General features: G+C 41.3%; 1 protein-coding gene across 2 annotated transcripts; it reads left to right on the top strand.

Moving 5' to 3' along the window:
- The first annotated feature begins 4 nt into the window (after positions 1-4).
- On the top strand, positions 5-18,159 carry GPN1 (GPN-loop GTPase 1). 2 transcript variants are annotated; one of them, XM_068936605.1, is made up of 14 exons: positions 5-153; positions 227-320; positions 1,364-1,403; positions 2,964-3,030; positions 3,772-3,809; positions 4,379-4,457; positions 4,560-4,654; positions 8,326-8,371; positions 10,550-10,696; positions 13,038-13,120; positions 14,193-14,232; positions 15,425-15,515; positions 16,705-16,815; positions 17,461-18,159. In XM_068936605.1, the coding sequence occupies exons 1-14, from the start codon at positions 58-60 to the stop codon at positions 17,550-17,552; spliced, it is 1,119 nt and encodes a 372-aa protein (XP_068792706.1). In that variant the 5' UTR covers positions 5-57; the 3' UTR covers positions 17,553-18,159. The 2 variants fall into 2 exon arrangements, with proteins under 2 accessions (XP_068792706.1, XP_068792707.1); XM_068936606.1 differs by lacking the exon at positions 227-320 and having other exon boundaries at positions 51-153.
- Positions 18,160-20,643: the final 2,484 nt, after the last annotated feature.

Below are 20,643 nucleotides of genomic sequence, written 5' to 3'. Positions count from 1 at the left end.
CCGGCGTCCTGCCCCCGCCTCCCCCGCGCCCCGGAAGGACAAGTGGACACTGGGAAGATGGCGGCGGCGAGCGAGGCGGCGGCGGCGGCGGCGCCTGCGGTGTGCGTGCTGGTGCTGGGCATGGCCGGCTGCGGGAAAACCACCTTCGTGCAGGTGAGCGGCAGGGGCCGGGCCGGGGCCGTTCTCCGCCCCCCGCCCGGCCTGACGTCTGCTCGTGTCCCCGCAGCGCCTCGCGGCCCACCTGCACGGCCAGCGCTGCCCGCCGTACGTCATCAACCTGGACCCGGCCGTGCACGACCTGCCCTTCCCCGCCAACATCGGTGAGGCCTGCGGCGCGGGGCAGCCGGGGGGCTCGCCTCAGGGGTCCGCCAGAGCGGAGCAAGCCCGTTTTTCCATAGGTTAAAGCGTTTGTGGTGTACTGGTTTTCCCGCGTTTCACGGAAATGCGGGCCGTGCTTTGTAAGGCGTTTGGCTAGGTTGTTTATGCTCCTTTAAAAAGATGGCAAATGCTAGCATGAGAAGGGCCTCCGTGTAATATTTTTTTTCTTGACTTTTGATTCTTTTCTCCTAACAAACTTTTTTCTTAGTCATGTATTTCTTGAGACCAGTGCTATCTTACCATCTTGTTTGTACCTTTTTGCATTGCCTTGTGTGATTTGATGATGCTCTGTTTGGTTTCTGTTGTTTTTGTTTGTTTGTTTGTTTGTTTCCCTTTATCAGTGCTGAACATGGTAACAGGTTTGACCTGTTCAGACCCTCCAGGTCTTTCCTCTCCTTTTCAACTTTTTTCAAACACTTTAAAATACGTTAATTTTAAGGAAAAGATCTTAATAATAAAACAGACCTTGTGTCCGCTCATTCCTAAAGGCTTGTCATGCCTAAGGGCTTACTGTTCCTTGGATTTGTGGTGGTCCTATCTTTTATACTTTCTAGAGCTCATCAGCCTGGTTCTCTGGGCAATAATAAAGGTGGTGTGGATACTGAAGTATTTTTACTGGTGTCAAATGAAGAACTGGAGAAAGCATTCTAATGCCAGATCTCTCATAATGCAGTTAAATACTTGTACTTTGTTAACTGATGTTGGCCAACTGAGAAGAAAATTCAATGTAAGCAGTTACAGCTAAGTACTTACACTGGAGATATTTCACATGAATTACCTTGGGTTTTATAGGTATGTCGACAGCATAGCAAATCCATTATATTTTATGTATTCTATCTGTGAGTCTTCTGTTGTTGCTAGATTTATTATTGAGGCAAAAGGAGAGCTGCTGGACAAGGAAAGGCTTTCTCTTATCAGCATGTTGATAAACAAAGCTATTTTTGAAGTAATGTCTTAAAACTATTTATACTTCTTCTCCCTCCAGATATCCGGGACACAGTGAAGTACAAGGAAGTCATGAAACAGTATCCTTTTTTCCTCTTACAATGATCTGTAAAATTTCCAAATACGTGAAAGTTGGCCATCTCTTCTGCCCTTTAGAATGAAGAGAGGGGTGTGTATTGGGGATTGGAGTAACTCAGAACGTTGTGCAAAGACCAGAAGTTTTTGACTGGGTATTTCTTACATTGAAGATTAGAAATGCATTTTGAACAAGATCTGATACTCCTTAGGTCGTTCCCTTCTCCTGTGCTAACAGTGATTCAGCCTAGGAATACCTTTTCACAAATAAGAAGCACTCTGTCCACCTCTCTTTTCTGTTCTTTAGACCAGCTTGTGTCTTTCATTGTGAAAGCCAACAGCCTTTTTCCCATGCATGTATAACCCTGTTTTTGTTTGTTATAAGCATATCCAAATTCCTGCTTGCCTTTAGTAGGTGGGGAAAACTTTTCTTCTTTCTCTCTCTCTCTATCTAGGCAGCTTTCCACATGATTTGAACATAAAGCCCTGTTGTCTTTCTGAATCTCTTAAGACATTGGACCATTTGCTCTTGCTACACAATAGTTTGACTGTAGTTCAGTGACATGACACTAAAATGACTGCACCCCCAGTGGGATATGGAAGTCCTTTGACCTCCTAAGTAATGGCTTTTGCAGATGGAGATGCTGTGCAGGGTTTAGATTTGGCATACGAGTGAAACTCTTAATTAAAATATTTTAGAAAAGAAGAATGATGGTGGGGGTTAGGATTCTGACTTTTGCTGGTGTTTGATTAGGATTTACTAACAAAAACCATCTGAGTATAAGTTTAAATTTGGTACACAGATGCGTTATTTGCTCTACTGTGTCTGTTGTTAGCCATTACTGGAGTTTAACCATCTCATTAAATAGTGCTTAAGGAGAGTGTTGGGCAGCTTGTTTGGACATTGAGAGCAGTGGCGCTGGAAGACTGCCTGTACTGATGAATCAGTGCTGGTTCTTGTGCAGTAAATAAAATATTTAATGTAATAAAAGATTCTTTCCTTCATTGCACATAGATCCGTATGTGTGCAAAGCATTTTAACATCTTCATCTTTAAGCTGTCTTTGATAAGCTGAGTGTTTTTACGAAGCTCATTCCCATTCTTTCCCTTTACATTTACCTAAAAACTAATTTGTGCAAGAAATTCTTTAATTATGTTTTGAAATATGCATTCTTAAAGTTTCAGTGTATTCAGGACATTATCTTTCCGAAAAGATTTATAACACCGCAGCCAGTAACTCAGAATTTGATGAAGATTGCTTTGATCATTTTGGACAAAGAGGAAAAAACTGTAATGCTTGAATGATGATCAAGGGAAGGCCATGGTGTAGCCCCTTTTCCTTTTTGTCAATCATCCATGTGTTTGTGCAAGAGACAGACTGCTTTGTATTTGTTATGTTACTGCATCACTTAGGAAACTTAAATATGTGCCCTTTAGAGTTACTGACGTTGTCTTTTGCTGCAAGGTGCCCAATGTGCATTGTAAATGACCCCCTATTATCAGATTTGAGAAGGAAGCACTCTGAGGTCTGTGTAATTATAGGCTTTCCTAAATAAAGTATCCAGATATGGGCTGGGCCCAAATGGTGGAATAGTGACCTCTCTCAATCTCTTTGCTACAAGATTTGATCAGGTACGAGGTTGTTTCCGTGTGATACTGTGCTACGTGTTTGTGGGAGACTGTTATTTATTTCTCGATCTGTAGTTTCAGAGAACATTGTTTGATTCAGCCAGTTAATTTTTCTTCTGAGTTATTCTCCCTGCTGGACCATGTATCCTGTAAAGTAGCTGAACTACATTAGCTCTCAATTTGAGAGAGAGAGCAGTTTTCCACCTTTTTTGTGGGGGTAAAACTTAGAAGCCATATGTACAGAACATTGATACTTTAGTCTTTGTACAAAACTATTCTGTTACACTATGTTCCCTGCAAGATTTTCATCTTTTTTATGAATGCTCTGATTCTGGAGTAGGGAAGCTGACTTCTGGAGATCAGTCAGTTATCCAGTGTCACTAGAGAAACCTGACTGCTCTCTTGAATCTTAATCCCAATGCTGGGAACCTTACACACGACATTGAAGCACTGCACAATCCCTTAGTAAAAAGGTAGGGAACAACTGCCTTTATTATACAGATTCTTTAGCCAGGTACTAGAATGTGGGCAAAGTTAAAGTTGTTGTGGCACATGCAGTGTCTGAGCATTTTCCACCCTTCCTTAGTAGGGCATTTCCACACGTTGAAAAGCTTAAGAGCTTTGATTTGCACATGTAGCTGTGCGTGTTTAAGCTGGTATAGTTTCTATATACAGAACAATTCTAAAAGCTTCTTGTTTTGAGCCTAAGTGCAAGATAAACTGCTACTTTTTCTTTTCAATCAGGTCATGAAGTTTATTGAAAAAAGACAAAATGCATCCAAGTGAGTATGCTCTATGAAGTCTTACTGTTTTGGAATCACTGTGGGAAAACCATGCGAGACCCTAAAAAGGATCTTTGCATGTTTTCTAGTTGTTTTTCTTTTTGTTTCAGTTTAAATTTTATCTGAAAAAGGACATAGAATTAGAAAAGATAAACTAGACTCTTACCTGATACATGTAAGTTGAAGAAAGAAATATCTACCGGTGCCAGTTCTGCCTTTTTTTGTCTTCCATTAGACCTTCATTTTCCTCCTTCACTGTTCAAATATGCAACAGTTAATTCTCGTTCTGAGGAGTTAACAATGTTAAGTATCCGTCACATTCATGCTTTTGATTTTAATAGTATCTGAAGAGATTAATAAGTGCCTCTTAGTTACATGGTGCACAAGGAAATTTTCAGGCCTGTCCTTAAATCTTGTCAGTCTTTGGGAGAAACTTACCTGATCCGTAACAAAATAGTCATGTGATCTGCCGTTCCCACGCCTCTGGTAATCTGATCTCACCAGCACCTTGTACTTGACTAGTTTCCTCCCCTCTTTTTTTTTGTTTGTTGGGGATGATTTCTTAACAGGTATGTTATCATTGACACACCAGGACAAATAGAGGTATTCACCTGGTCAGCATCAGGAACCATCATAACTGAGGCACTGGTAAGTATATTCTACAGGACTTGACAGCAAGGTTGTGTGAACAAAGTGGCGATTGAATAGCCTCTACTTCTAACTAAAATATCTTTTACCATGTGTTTCCAGGCTTCCTCTTTTCCATCAGTTGTTGTTTATGTGATGGATACCTCTCGCAGCACTAATCCTATCACCTTTATGTCTAATATGCTGTATGCCTGCAGGTAGGAAATGCTGAAAATCCATTTTTGATTGCTATGTCTCTTTCATCGCTATTTTGGGGGGAATATTTGTTTGGATTTCATCTGAGGGGCTTTTCAGATGAGGAGAATCTGTCTATCTCAATTCTTGGGAAAGTGGTTGAGAGGAAGCAGCGAGGATTTGGGGCTTTTTGTTCACGGGGAAGGTGTAGCCAGACTGTTATAGTGACTATATCCAGTCTGTGTGCTGGCTTGAATGATGGATTTCTGCTACTCAGTTTAAAATGGGGCAGTCAAATTATTAAATACGTGAATTACAATGTCAGCTTCTTTTATAAAGCTTCTTTTTACATTTAGTCCTTTCAGGTGTTGACTTTGTTAAAGTTTTTGTCTTCTTGCCCTCTTTGAGAAAGGATGAGACTAACTTAGGTTTTCAACAAGTAGAGGTTTAGCAGATTAAATATCTGTTTGTAATCTTTTTATTTACAATATCTACAGACCCACTAAGTCTCTAAGGAGATTTAAAGATGGTACACATCTTTACAGGTATTACTGTGACGATGTATAGGGCTGTTTGCAGGTGTGAAACTTTCTGATGCTTTTCACATTCATGACATACATGCCTGGGTGGTTATACTTTCATAGTACTGTGTTGTCCCCTTCGTACCTAACAAAGTATATAGAGGTGGAGACACCGCCTAACAAATGAAAACAAAGCATGTAAATAAGAAAAGAATGGCATTCGTATTTTATGTGACAAGTCACAAGCTTTTATTCTGATTTTTCCTTTGTTCCTGAGCTTCAGGCAAATCAGATGATGGCATAACAGAATAGTACCTCTTGCTAGTGGACATAGTTGGAGTGCTGGAAATCTGATTCAAGTTTGTTCAGTAGTTCTTTGAGTTTATGACTTTAGCTTGCCTAGTAGCATCCCTTTTATTATATACAGCTTGTTGATGAGAAAGGCCTGTCTTTGCTCTTGCTTCTTTAAAATCTGTGGCTTTTACTTATTCTTTCTGGCAGTATTGTTAGAGTCATCTGGCAATTTAGGTATGAAACAATTCCATTTTCCTCAGTCAAGATTGAATTTCGTTGTTGATTGTAAGCATCATTACAGAAAAGTTGCTCAAATCTGATTGATGTTTGTTTAATATTTTCTATGTCTTAAAAGCTACTTTGTCACAACAGCAGCAATATACTAATGGATTTTTTTCTAATAAGAGTAAGTGGTTACAGGGAACATTAAACAAGGAACTCGTGTAATACCCACTGCTATCTCCTTTTGAGATACTTAATCCGCTGATTTGGTTCTTTTCTGTCTTGGTGATGGAAAGGTGATGGAACTACAGGCCTGTCAGCCTCACCTCCATGCCTGGAAAGGTGATGGAACAGCTCCTCCTGGATGCCTTCTCTAAGCATGTGGAGGACAAGAAGGTGATCAGGAGTAGTCAGCATGGATTCACCAAAGGGAAATCATGCTTAACCAACCTGACAGCCTTCTATGATGAGACAACTGGCTGGATAGGGCGGAGCAGTGGATGTTGTCTACCTGGACTTCAGCAAGGCTTTTGACACTGTCTCCCATAACATCCTCATAGGCAAGCTCAGGAAGTGCGGGCTGGATGAGTGGATGGTGAGGTGGATTGAGAACTGGCTGAATGGCAGGGCTCAGAGGGTTGTGATCAGTGGCATCAAGTCCAGCTGGAGGCCTGTAGCTAGCGGTGTGCCCCAGGGGTCAGTACTGGGTCCAGTCTTGTTCAGCTTATTCATCAGTGACCTGAGTGAAGGGGCAGAGTGCACCCTCAGCAAGTTTGCTGGTGATACAAAACTGGGAGGAGTGGCTGATACCCCAGAGGGCTGCGCTGCCATTCAGAGGGACCTGGACAGGCTGGAGAGTTGGGCGGAGAGGAGCCTCCTGAAGTTCAGCAAAGGGAAGTGCAGAGTCCTGCCCCTGGGGAAGAATAACCCCATGCACCAGGACAGGCTGGGGGCTGACCTGCTGGAAAGCAGCTCTGTAGAGAAAGACCTGGGAGTGCTGGTGGACAACAAGTTGACCGTGAGCCAGCAATGTGCCCTTGTGGCCAAGAAGGCCACAATGGTCTGCTGGGTTGCATTAGGAAGAGTGTTGCCAGCAGGTGGAGGGAGGTGATCCTGCCAATCTCCTCAGCCCTGCTGAGGCTGCATCTGGAGTACTGTGTCCAGTTCTGGGCTCCCCGGTACAAGAGAGACATGGAGCTACTGGAGAGATTCCAGCGGAGGGCTACAAAGAGGATGAGGGGACTGGAGCATCTCTCCTATGAGGAAAGGCTGAGAGCGCTGGGCCTGTTTAGCCTGGAGAAGAGAAGGCTGAGAGGGGATCTCATCAATGTATATAATTATCTGAAGGGAGGGTGTCAAGAGGATGGGGCCAGACTGTTCTCAGTGGTGCCCAGCGATAGGGTGAGAGGCATCGGGCACAACCTGAAATACAGGAAGTTCCGTCTGAACAGGAGGAACAACTTCTTTACTGTGAGGGAGACAGGGACACTGGCCCAGGTTGCCCAGGGAGGCTGTGGAGTCTCCTTCGCTGGAGAGATTCAAAACCCACCTGGACGCGACCCTGGGCAATGTGCTGTAGGTGACCCTGCTGGAGCAGGGGGGTTGGACTAGATGATCTCCAGAGGTCCCTTCCAACCTCAACCACTCTGTGATTCTGTGGTTGTTATTCTCTCATAGAATAATGGAATATCGGTGGGAAGGAACATCTTGGGGTCATCTGTTCAAAACTTCTGCTGAAAGCATTAAATAACCCATGAGACCTTCGTTTAATGAAGGCTAGTTAGATTAATGTTACCTGTTGCTTATAAAATCTAAGAGATATTAAGATAGCCTAGTCTGAACTCCTTTTGGTAAACATATAATATGATTTTATCCTATTTTTTATTCTTGATGTTTTCAGTGATTGTTCAAAAATTGTTCTGAGCTTGGCATGGTATTGAATTCTGGTGAACACATACTGTCTCCTAGTGTATTGTCCTCTTCCTTTTATATGGAATTCACTATTTTCTTTCATGTTAAACCAGGGACTGAATACCTATGTAAAGGTCAGCATATCTAGAGCTGGCATAATTTTTGGTAAATGTTAGTAAATGTTTTTCAGAAAGATATTAATCCTTGTACTAAGCTTGAAAGCTATATCATTGGGATGGGAATATGCAAAATATGCTCTATAACTTGATGCATTTTTTGAAATTAGTGCTAAGCAAGAGAAATGAATGAATATTATGAAATTAATGTGAAAGCTCATGTTTCAATGTAAATTTTGGTTTATAGATATTTTGAGTTATTTGAATTCATTGATCGGTCCACAAATGATATGTGAAAACCTAAAAGTTTAAGTCACAATAATATAAAAATGTAAAGACAGCAAAAAGTTTGATCTGAAATTCATGGAAAATACTAGTCAAACTCAACCATGCACGTAGAGGAAATTTTATATCTTACGGACATGTGCTTACCTTTTGTGGGGGTGTGAGGAAGAAATTTTGGTCAACTTCAGTAAGCAGAATCTGGGTGAGAATTACATTCTAATTCATACAGAGAAAAATATTTTCTTTCCAAAGTCACAGCTATATCTGCCTTACGTGTAACATTTTTTCTCTTCTAATGAGATTTAAATTAATTTTATTTTTTCAATGATTCTTTTCTACTTCCAGTATCCTGTACAAAACAAAGCTGCCTTTTATTGTTGTCATGAACAAGGTAAGTCGAACCTATGGCTTCTGTGTCCCAGCAGAACATTGTTCTGTTTATCTTGCTTTACAGTATTGTCTTCCTCTTATTACGATAATCAGATTTTCTTGAAGAGAGGCTGTGAGGGACCTAGAGACTGAAAACTGAAACTAAAAGGGGTCTTTAATCAGGTAAAGAAAGCCGCAAGAAGAATCAAGGACAGATGGTTAAAGTCTAAAAAATTCAAATTAGAGATGAAGAGAGCTTACGTTATTAAATTAACCTTTATTGTAGAAAGTAATATTACCAATTTTAAGAATGTATTGCAGGATCTGGTAGAGGTTTAATTTCTTGAGGTCTTCAGCTTCTTTCTAAATCCTTTGTTCTTGAGTGAAATCTGGAGGGGAAAAAAAAAAAACCAACCCAAAATCTGAGACAGTGAGTGTTATGTCACTGATGTAGTTCTTCCATGCTTTGAAGCTGGCCTCCTGTGGCTGGATGGGAGTGGATGCTGGTCCTGTTCTCCTCTTAGTCTTTTACATGTAGAATGTTGGGACCCTATCCAAGGGGACCTCCCACTGTTTCACCATCCCTTTAACTGATGCTATGTTTTTCATCTACAGTATTTTTTAAATGCTGTATCCATGGATGAGGATCCCTTCCAAAAACCTTAACCCTATGCTGTAAGCAAACACAAACCTCCTGACATAAGGTTAGGTTCATTACTGAACCTGTTCCTATAGTTGTCTGCTTCCTCAGAACAGTTGTCTTAATCATTGTAGCAGGTAAAATTCAATAAAAGGTGTTTGGTTCTGATCAATGATACTTAAAGTACGTCACTGTCTGCCAGTAAACAGATACCTATTAGCCTAAGGATACACCTTCATTCTTGTATAGGTACAGGTCTGTAGCTTAAAGAAATGCTTTTGGACTGGAAAGTTGTCCACCTCTTTAAACATAACAATTTCATTTGTTAGAAGAATCCCATTAGATTTTTGGTATGAGTATTCTTCCTTATCCCCACAGGCATCCTTCTTAATCAAGGGATGCCTCCCAATGTATGTGGAGTTGTAGAATAAGCTGTGAAGTTTTTCTGCAGAAAAATGCATGGGGAAAATTGTTATGTCCTAAGAAAATGCATTTTGGAAAGACTGAAAGAAATGTGACTTAATATGTGCATGGAAAGGTAGGCCCAAGGTTTAAGAGTCGTAACTTTAAACTTCATTCTGATCTGATTTTTAGCCTTCACGAAAAAGTAAAGCCAGTAGCATTTGAAGAATTTTTGTCAAGCATTTTAAAACTGAGTGTTGATAAATATGGAAACGTCCCAAGGAATTGAAACATGTAGTGTGGCTGACAGATTTAAGGAATGTTAGATTTGAAGAGGAATAAAATTAATAGAAAGTGTAGAGTTAATTTAATTTTATTTACAGAATTTAATTAAGCGAACTGTAAATGGCTAGGCTTAGGACCTTGAAAACTCGTTTCAGCTCTCTCACAAATCTCTTGAGTAATGCTAGGCAGTACTTTATTTTCCTCCTTATTGGTGCTGGAAAACTAAATATATCAGATATATTGTGACAATAGTGAATCCATGTAAAATTATGGAACCATCTCAGCTGATGGCATCCATGATCTTGCATTGAGTTTAGATTATAATTTCTTTAGGTCAGAGCCCAGCTCATTATGTAAAGTTCCTGTAGGCTGTTTCCCAACATGGGCAATGTCTATTGCTCATGTTTGAATAGTAATTTTCAGTTGTTAATTAAAAAGGTGGGTAGGGAGCAGGACTTTTTTTTTTTTTTTTCCCCCTCTCCAAGCCAGTCAAGAAAGGTTGGGAACCTCGGTGCAGACAGTTTTTTGTCTGGCCTCAGTCATCCAATCTAATACTTGGGACCAAAACTCTTTTGTAGAGTGCACAACTATTGGATGCCTCATTCCAGTAAAACCATAGAGATTTGTGTAGCCAGACTTTCAGTTGTGTTTCCTTTAAACACGCCTTCTTGAAACTGAGATAGCGTTTGTTTACTGTTCCTGTAGCTGGTTTGGTAAAACAGAGCATGGAAAACTTCAGACCAGGGCTGAACATTTTGAAAAGATAAGCATTTTGAAAGTAAGTTTAAAATGGAAATTGTTTATTAGACTTAAGTTGTTAAGTGAGCAAAGAGTTCATCATTGTTGCCTCTGAAAAAACTCTGCTCCTTTCAGACTGACATAATTGATCACAGTTTTGCAGTAGAATGGATGCAGGACTTCGAGACGTTTCAGGATGCCCTGAATCAAGAGACATCCTATGTCAGTAACCTGACTCGTTCTATGAGTTTAGTGTTGGATGAGTTTTACAGCTCACTCAAGGTAAGAATCTTCCTTTGTTTACTACTTCTCATAAAAACCTGGAAAAGAGAAAGCTCAAAGCAGTTCTTACGAATGTGTATAAATACCTGCTGGAAGTCAAGAAGAAAGAGCCAGACTCCTATCAGTGGTACCCAGTGAAAGGACAAGAGGCAATGGGCACAAATTGAAATACAAGAAATTTGATTTAAATGTAAGAAAAAAATTGCTTACTGTTAGGGTGATTGAACACTGGAATAGGTTGTCCAGAGAGGTTGTGGAGTCCCCATCCTTGGAGATAGTCAAAATGTGTCTGGACAATGTCCTGAACAACCTGCTCTAGTTGACCCTGCTTTGAGAAGGGGGAGTTGGACTAGATGATATCCAGAGGTCCCTTCCAACCTTGCGTTAGGGGAAAGGATTCTCTGTTCTGAATGTAAAATAATTTTAGTTCCTTGTTAAGCTGAGTGGCAGACGGAATTATTTAAGAATAAATTGTAAATGATAATCAGAAGAAAGCTAAGATAGGCTGCTAAGAGGAAATGTCCTGTTTTGAAGTGTCTCCTCTCTGAGGTAATCTTTCCTTGTTTTGAAAGTGTCAGACATAGTTGGTGAGTTTACCATGAGGGAAGAAGGGGGAAAAAAACCCCAAAAAATCCTGTATGTCTGCTGAGCAGGGAAAAGTGTCTTTTCCGCTTATCAGGTGACAGGAAGACAAATCCATTCAGTTTCTTTGAAAACACTATATACTGGAGAGTGTTAATGATCCCATAATCTGTGCCAAAAGAGTTTAGCTAGTTGTGTTCTGCATCAGCTTTTACTTAAGAAAAAGCAAAAAAAGTTCTTATAGATAAGGCAATGAAGGCAGCGGAGGTAAAATGCGTTTGTTCTAGCTAAATCATAACTGTATATTCTGAATGGAATCATTTAGTTTAAGTACAGAATCACAGAGTGGTTGAGGTTGGAAGGGACCTCTGGAGATCATCTAGTCCAACCCCCCTGCTCCAGCAGGGTCACCTACAGCACATTGCCCAGGGTCGCGTCCAGGTGGGTTTTGAATCTCTCCAGCGAAGGAGACTCCTTCTCTACTCCATGAGGAACAGTATCTCAAAATTGGTTGGAATAGTACCATATGCAAGACTAGAATTACTTCCCAATCCTTATTTGCTAGTCCACTGTTTGTGTGCAGTCCATATATATTGAATAGCAGACTGGAGAGCAAGATATGTGAAAAGGATCATAGTAGAAGACAGCCTCAAGTACCATAACATGGCAAGAAAGGCTGTTTTTTATTATTTTTATTTTTTAATGTATATTAACATATTGGCACATTGTCCAGACTAATGCTGAAATTGTTTGGAATGCCTGGTTTCCTCCATATATACTGAACTATTGGTAAAATTCAAGGCCTTTAAGTTGAAAGTGGGTCACTAAGACTGTCTTGCTTATGAAGACGATGTAGAAACTTGATTAGAGGATATAATAATCCTAAGGGTCACTAAATACTGGCTAGTAACAGACTTAAAGGTGTTTTTAGGTAATGGGCTTAATAAAAGGAGAACAAATGGCCAGAAGTGTAATGACGGACAAATTTACATTAGAAAGCAGATGCACATTTTTAACAGGGAATATATTGCCATAGTAAGTGATAAATTCTCCATGTCTTGCTGTTCTTGATGTTGGGTTTGACATCTCTTTAAACGTGCTTCAGCTAAATACGAGTTATTGGACAGAATTTCAGAGGTGAAAGATCAGGTCTTGTGGTCTGCTCTGCTATTTAATTCTAGGAAACTGATTTGTCAAAACAGTCATACCAAGAGTTTGTAATATCAGGTTCAGAATGAGAACTTGGGTTACTAACAATAACTGAGTAAACAGAAGAAAGAACTGATTTTTCATTTGAATTAGCCCATCCTGTTCATTATGTTTAGGCATTGTATTTTCTTGCCTTCCTTTTTTGTGGTGTTTTGAGATGGAGGCACAAGGATGGGATGTAGGGTTTTTTTTTTTTTTGCCTGCTGAATTGTTTTTATTTATTTATTCCATTAACATTATAAATATTATAAAACAGACAGGAAAATGTAGCTGCCTGGGTTAAATAAGAGCTTAGTTAAAAGAGGAAAAAAAGATGTGGAGGTAGCAAACGTTAGCAGCAAACGGAGAAAGAGGTTGAAAGTAGAAATAAGAGAAGCATAGTGTTACTGCTTATTCTGATGTCACTGTGGTAACTAAATGAGTGTCACCAGATTCTCCTAGTTATTTGTTCAAAGATAGTCTTTAGTCTTTCCAGCTTTCACCTCCTAATTGTTATTTAAGAACATGGTTCAGTTCTTCTTCAGTTCTGGCATATGGTTTTCTTTTGCAGGTGGTTGGTGTTTCTGCTGTGCTTGGCACAGGACTGGAAGATTTTTTTGTTCAGCTTTCTAAAGCTGTGGATGAATATGAGAGGTAAGGTGATTCTTTGGTCCCTGAACCAGTGAATACTGCTTGTTAGTGATTCATGAGCCCACTCCTTTGCTTTGAAGGGGGGATCACTTTTCACAGCCAGAGTAGTCTAGGGTGTTTAATAAATTTAGATGCAAGGGTCAGCTCAAATATTCACCACTGCATAGTTTGTTTCAACTGCTTGTTTTTATGCTAACTGTTAAGTTAAAAAAAGTAAAAGCTATCTGTGCCAGCAAATCTGAAGTCAGTTCTGTCCTCTGATTCCATAAGATAGTCAAGCTTTGAATTATCCTCAGAAAGCTAACAGATCATTTTGGTAGACTGAATAGGTGAGCAAGTTGAAATTGAAGAATTTTTTGAGAACTTGCTGCTTAGTGGATTCCTCCTCATGATACAGTGCGCATATATATATATATATGAGGCTGATGTATAGCACTGGAAACCAAACTAGTAACTTGTGTTGCATAGAAATAGCCAAGGCATGCTATAGATGATTATCAGATACATTGCCTATGCAGTGATCCCCTAATTAACAAGGGGGTATCCATATCCCTTTTTTCTTCAAGAAATAAAATTTCAAAGGTACCGGAGTGGTATAATAGAGTGGAAGTCTGTGTAAGGTCTTCCTATATGAGATCCCACTGAACTGTCTCTAGAGGTGTAGGTACTGCCAGAGGGAACCCTGTCTCTGATTAGAGGAGAGTGCTATATCTACTATTTTGATATGGAAATGAAACGACTGCCTCTGTCTAGCTGGTTTAATTTCTTATCTAGCAAGATCATGAGAGAAGGATTTACTATTTTAATTAAGTGTTTTTACTTATCCTGTGGTTTCAAAATCCAAATTTGGGTAAAAGTGCCCTTAGACTTCTTGGAAACCTCTCTCAAGTATGAGAGCCTACCAGAACTTTTTAGTTTAAGGTTTATCTGGGTAATTAAAACTTTGAGGGCATGTTCTGGTTGCAGTCAAAATTTTCATGTGGCACTTTAAAAACAAGCCTCCAAGATGGCCAGTACTTAATATAAAGCATCTATTACTTAAGAGTGAATGTACTGTGTGTATTTATCTTTATAGGGAATATCGTCCGGAATACGAGCGTCTGAGGAAAACACTGGTAAGTATTTCTACTGTTGTATGCCTGGATAGCATATCCTGGGATCACTTTTAAGCACACAACTGCCTCTGCGTGTGTGGGAGGGAAAGTGGGGTTTAACATTTCATTTGCTAATCATCCTCTGTATGAACAAGTTCTGTCCTGAAGTTCACCTTCTGTTTCTTCTATCTATTAGAATTGGTAGAGCATCATCATTATTTTCGTAAAGATATTTGTAAAACAGTTGTTGTTCAGTGCTTTAGTGCTAATACTTTAGCTTTATTTAGGCAGATTATGAGAAAATGGTTGGAAAAGATATCGGTAACTTTCTTTCAGAAGGAGAGAGAATTTGTTTTTAATAACTTTCCAAAGTGATTTGCTGTATCTTTCCATGCCAGTTACGTGTACTGTTTTGACATAGTTAGTAAAGAAGACTGAATTGGAATACGAAGATCAGTAGCTTTTATCACAGTCTTTTTTTTTAATGACTTCAGTTTGTAATGTTTCATAAACTTTTGTTCTTTTTGTGTTCTCTCTGCCTTCCTAAAATTTTCTGTTGTGCTTCTTTACTAGTTCAGTGGATGTTTTCTAGCATTAGATGAAGAAACAGAGTTAGAAACAAACATAACTGAAACACCAGAGACTTGAAGTCTTTTCCTGTTACAGTTTTGAAAATTAGTTAAACTTACGTTCTCTAAGAGATCTATTACAAAATGTCTCTTCCACAAATAATTTAGTGGAAGAATGATTTATAAATCTTGATCACGTATTTGTGGTATGTCTGTGTAGCATATCTGTCAAATTTTAGCAAGCATATGATTCCATAGAGGCATTGCTTAAGATTGAATAGGTTCCCTTTTCACATCAAGGCACTTTCAGACGCTGAAACAAATAACAAACATTGAAGGCAGCATGTGCTGTTTAAACAGACTAGTTGCTCTGCTTGCCTTGAGTTCTGGCTGTCCATGAGACGGTTCTCTGCAGATACAGCTTCACTGAGTTTAGCTTCCTGATGCTGCTGAAACGTTCTTAGAAGTCCATCATCAGGTTGTTTTCCATGCTTACCCAAAAGTTGTCTGACACAAATTGTAATATAAGACCTGTTTGACTCCTGCTTTTTGCCCAAGGGACAGACTGTGAGTATTAGGTGTGAGCTCTGTTTCACTGATATTTTAAATGTGTTCAGAATCCACATGTTACTTTATACCTACAGGAGAAAGCTCAAAATAAACAAAAGAGAGAGCAGCTGGAACACTTGTGGAAGGACATGGGCACAGTATGTGTGCAGAGCAACACACTTGGAGGTACCTTACTAAGAAGATTAACTTTAGTGGGAGAAGATTAACTTTACCTGGGAGCCCTGGTGGACAACAAGTTGACCGTGAGCCGGCAATGTGCCCTTGTGGCCAAGAAGGCCACAATGGTGTGCTGGGTTGCATTAGGAAGAGTGTTGCCAGCAGGTGGAGGGAGGTGATCCTGCCCCTCTACTCAGCCCTGCTGAGGCTGCATCTGGAGTACTGTGTCCAGTTCTGGGCTCCCCGGTACAAGAGAGACATGGAGCTACTGGAGAGATTCCAGCGGAGGGCTACAAAGAGGATGAGGGGACTGGAGCATCTCTCCTATGAGGAAAGGCTGAGAGCGCTGGGCCTGTTTAGCCTGGAGAAGAGAAGGCTGAGAGGGGATCTCATCAATGTATATAATTATCTGAAGGGAGGGTGTCAAGAGGATGGGGCCAGACTGTTCTCAGTGGTGCCCAGCGATAGGGTGAGAGGCATCGGGCACAACCTGAAATACAGGAAGTTCCGTCTGAACAGGAGGAACAACTTCTTTACTGTGAGGGAGACAGGGACACTGGCCCAGGTTGCCCAGGGAGGTTGTGGAGTCTCCTTCGCTGGAGAGATTCAAACCCACCTGGACGTGACCCTGGGCAATGTGCTGTAGGTGACCCTGCTGGAGCAGGGGGGTTGGACTAGATGATCTCCAGAGGTCCCTTCCAACCTCAACCACTCTGATTCTGTGACACTGCAGAGGCTCTCTGGAGAGTTTACCTTGAGAGGTCATGCAAAGTTTTTTCTCTCTTCACAGCAAAAGCATGAAAGCAATTTGATGTTAATGAGAAGGAATGGGACTTTAGTCCCTATGGGATGGGTCAGACTTGGCTCTTCTATGTGTTAGTCATAGGACTGAGAGAGACATGAGAAGATGAAACCCTGGTGTGGAGATAAAGCAGTGGGCATACTAGAAGTAATGAAATATTTCAAAAAAGGTGAAGCGGTTCAATTGGATTATGAGAACTCTCTGCAACTGATTGAGCTGCTGCCTTACATGTTCAGTATGGTGGTGTTACAGTCTGTTCTGTATCTTTGAAGTCCGAAAGCAGCTTTCTGTCCCTTCAGAATAGGTCACTGTGTGCAAATATTAACTGTCAGGGCATGAGCTAACCTTACTTGTTAGCATGAGGTTTTGGATATAGCCATCTTTGTTCCTTTCAAGGTTCTGATGATGCTTCTGCAATGGGTCCCTCTGATCTGATCCTAACACGAGGAACTCTTGATGAGGAAGATGAAGAGAGGGAGAGTGATACTGATGACATTGACCATGATGGTAAGGATATGAGTGATGTGATTTGGTCTAAAAGCTGCTGGTCTGGTATTGGAATGCCCTCTGTATTTCGTTAACTGTATGGACTATGAGAGCCTAGAAAACAAGCAAACATGCAGTCACCTAAATATAGGTATCTGAATCTGGAGCAGAAGCCCAGCCTCGATGCTTAGTCCTGTGAGTTCACCCTCTAATCATTGTGGAAGTTCAACTGAAAATTTTGTATTCAAGTAATTATTTTTAATAGCAGATGTATAACATGCATAAACCAGACAACTTATAGAGTGCTTGGATCATGCAGTGACTACTGAACCTGATCAATACACGTTTCATCTTCTTTTTGCTCTTACAGTTTGTGCCCCTGGTTCTCTTCTCTTTTCCTGCTGTTGGTTCTTAAAGTGTGTTATTTTCTCTTAGATAGTTTGCAGACCTGTATCTGTATTCTTTCCCTGTTACACTCATTTTAGGATCACTTATTTCTTTTTGCCTTGTAATGAAATGAAGATCAAACTTTCTGTGTTGCTCTGATTTAGCAAATAGCCTGATTCTGGCTTTCTTTTGGAATGCAAGCAGAACAGGTGCTGAAATAGCACTGAACTGTGGCTTTTTTTTCTCTTCCTTCCTTTCCCTCTCTCCTGCCCCCTGCAGTTACTGAGCAGAGCCACGAAGAACCAGCCTTCAGAAATTTTATGGAAGAGACACGGATGAAATACCAGAGAAGAAGCAATCAGGATGAATGAGACTCTCGGAAACAGAGAGCTTGTAATCCCTTGTAATGGAGTGAATAGTAAAGGAAGGGGCATAAAGAAACTTGTATGCAACCATATGTGAAGTCTTAGGTCTGTGAATAGCTCCCTCAGATGTATTTATGTTTTTCTTCCTGCAGTAACTGTTGGTCATGAGTTGAAAGTCTCATATCCAACTGACTGCACGTTTGGCCATCTGTCACTGTGACTTCCTAAAGCCAAAAGAACCAGAGAGCACTTTCTTTTGCTCCAAACTCTTTAGATGTGCCTGTTGAGACCTTAGATTTTGAGGTCTGACAGCATTATCATCTAGAATACTTAAGACAGATCTTCAAGAGTGCAGTCTTTTCACCTCATGCAGAGAGGTGTATCTTCTGCCTCCAGGTATCTCTCTGCTGCAGTTGCAGTACACTCCTGAGAGGCATGTTTGCTTTCTTCTGATAATGACCTAAAGAGAGAGTCTCTCTCTCTCTCTCTCTCTTTTTTTTTTTTTTAATTCTCCCCAAAGTGTTATGTTTTTGCAGATAAAATGTGAGATCTTTATAGAGTAAATTAAGCTTGTCCACTTCTCTAAGTAAAGCAAGGTAATTACAATATTTCATCCATTTTGTGTTTGGTGTTTTGTTTGTAATTAAAAATATTTTCTGTACTAAGAAATCCTTGGTGGTTAATAGCAAGACATTTGAATTCACTGTTCTAATATGGGATTTTTTTCCCTATGCTTACAGCCCATCCATCTAGATGCACAGAAGCTGCGTCTCACAGACATTACATGGTCAGAGGAATACTCTAAGAAAATTCTGAGTAAAGAAAGTTCACTGGAGGGAAAATAATAAAAGGAGTCCAGCTTGGTTCTCAGTAGGCTGAGAACAGAAGCTTGTGTGGCTATATAGCAGCTGCATGTCTCTTTATGAAGCACAAAAGGGTATAGGGCAGGTAACTCAAAAGCAAGGAGTTTCTGTAAATGATTGTTTACCAGGCATGTAGACAAGGACATGGAGATGGGCTGATAGGAAACACTAGAACACAGATAGTTATCCTGCTGTTTACTGTGGCTTCATTAGGGAGATTTCTTCTTACTAGGCTCAGTCTAGATTATCTTATCAGAAGCAAAGCTGAAATAAAGACTTCATAGCATACTGGTAAGGTTAAAACAATGTATTTATTACCCTGTTGGGTTGATTATTTCTAGCTGTCTGTTCAGGAGTTCTCTCAGAAGTTTTGCTCTGCTATATAGGAATCAAAGGAGCAAGCGGTGCTGCTGAAAGACGAGCTTCTAGAGGATATTGCTACCTGTTTTGGCTAAACACTCCTGTTTATCCCTTGTTATGTGGGAGCCAGTATAGAGGGTAAACAGTGTCAAGTAATTCTTGATGACTTTCTGTTGCCCCTAAAGGTTCAGTTCATAGCTTGAGACCCATTAGAATTCCCTTAATTTAGGGCAACTTTAGGCTGCTTGAAATCCAAAAGAAGCTAGTGGAATACCTCTTTCCTTTTAGACTGTGTGATTGAAATGTGTATTTGAGGCCTTGAAGTCCCATAATTGGAGCTGTGCAAAGGACCTTCACACAACATACTGAAAAACAAGCAGCTGTGCCTGTATGGTGCCTCAATTTTCCTTCTCCCTTCAAGTTTAAAGGCCTGTATGTTATATTTTGAACAACTGCATATGTAATAATGATTTTTACCATCTGAATATTCTGTCTCTCTACTGCCTAGGTATCACAGGTGTTAGGACCAATCATCTTTAATTTCAGTGTCCATTACCTCCAGGTATCACAGGCCATCTCAAGTTCTTATCACTAACCTTTCTTCATGATGTGACCTTGCTGTCGAGGAAGTCACCTGTCTCCAGCTAAACCCAGATATGCCAAGATTTTTAATTCCATTGCACCTCCTCAACTGAACCAGACTCTGCTCATCTTCCCTGGAGTATATTCAGAAAATTATTGCACAGGAATGGGTTTCAGCACCTTCTCCAGTAGCTTTTAATTATTCTTGTTCTTGAACTGGCACGGTGGCGGCGCTAGGGTGGCTGTGGGTACCTGGATTTCTCTTGCCCACCTCAAGGCATGGGTGTGGGGGAAAGAAAGGATAGCGAGGTTTCAGGGGCCTGGCAGTACTATGCACTGTGAGTGCACAGGGTAGGGTGTGTCTGGAACACAAATTTGATTTTCCCTTTTGTTTCTTCAAATCTCGCCTTTAGGGCTAAGGTTTCTCCCCAAAGCAGGCGTGCCTGTGCCCTCTTGTTCACAGGCAGCCTGGGATGTGAGGAGGCAGTCTGGCCCTTGAGCAGGGTTTTTTGTGGTGTCCCTGGGAGAACAGCTCCAGTGTCCAAGGGTGTTGGTGACAAGATGCTAACAAACAGCTGCCAGTTAAAGTGCTAAATGTTTCTTTACCATTCCTCTTACTAAAGAAAAATTGATTTACAGGTTGGCTTTCACATGTAGAGACAAAAACAACATGCCTTTCTCTGCTCTGGTGGGGGTTTCGCGGTGCTCGCTGCTGCCCCGCGAGATAACATTGCAGTATGGCGGCCAGACCTCGCGCGCGTGCGCCGTGGCGCCGGCGTGGTCCCTGCTGCCCTTCGCCTGGCTAAACGGCGGTGACACAGCCAGCCGAGGGACGCGATCACGGCGGCCCTCACATGACCAAAGGCCTGCGCGCGCATGCGTCGTGGCGCCGCGGAGCTTACTGCTGCCCTCCCACGACCGGGACCGAGTACGACAGCGAGTTGTCGCACGCATGCGCAGCGCGCCACCGGGCTCTCTCCTGCCCTCGCGTGATTGGAGAGCAACGTTGCACTCAGCTGGCGAACGCATGCGTAGTGGCGCCAGCATGCTCATTGCTGCCCTCGCTTGATCACAATGCAGTACTGCAGCCAGCCGTCACACGCATGCGTAGTGCTCCTCTGTGCTCCCTACTGCCCTCTCGTGATTATAAACATTGCAGACAAAGCTGAACTCATGCGCAGTACGGGTGCAATGCTCACTGCTGCCCCCGCTGGAGCACAGCGCAGTACTGCAGCGAGTCAGAGCACGCGTGCGCAGTGGCGCCGCACTGCTCCCTGCTGCCACCGTTCGAT

Source organism: Struthio camelus, chromosome 3 (assembly GCF_040807025.1).
Source record: "Struthio camelus isolate bStrCam1 chromosome 3, bStrCam1.hap1, whole genome shotgun sequence".
Taxonomy (NCBI): domain Eukaryota; kingdom Metazoa; phylum Chordata; class Aves; order Struthioniformes; family Struthionidae; genus Struthio; species Struthio camelus.
This window is presented reverse-complemented; position numbering and strand designations above follow the sequence as displayed.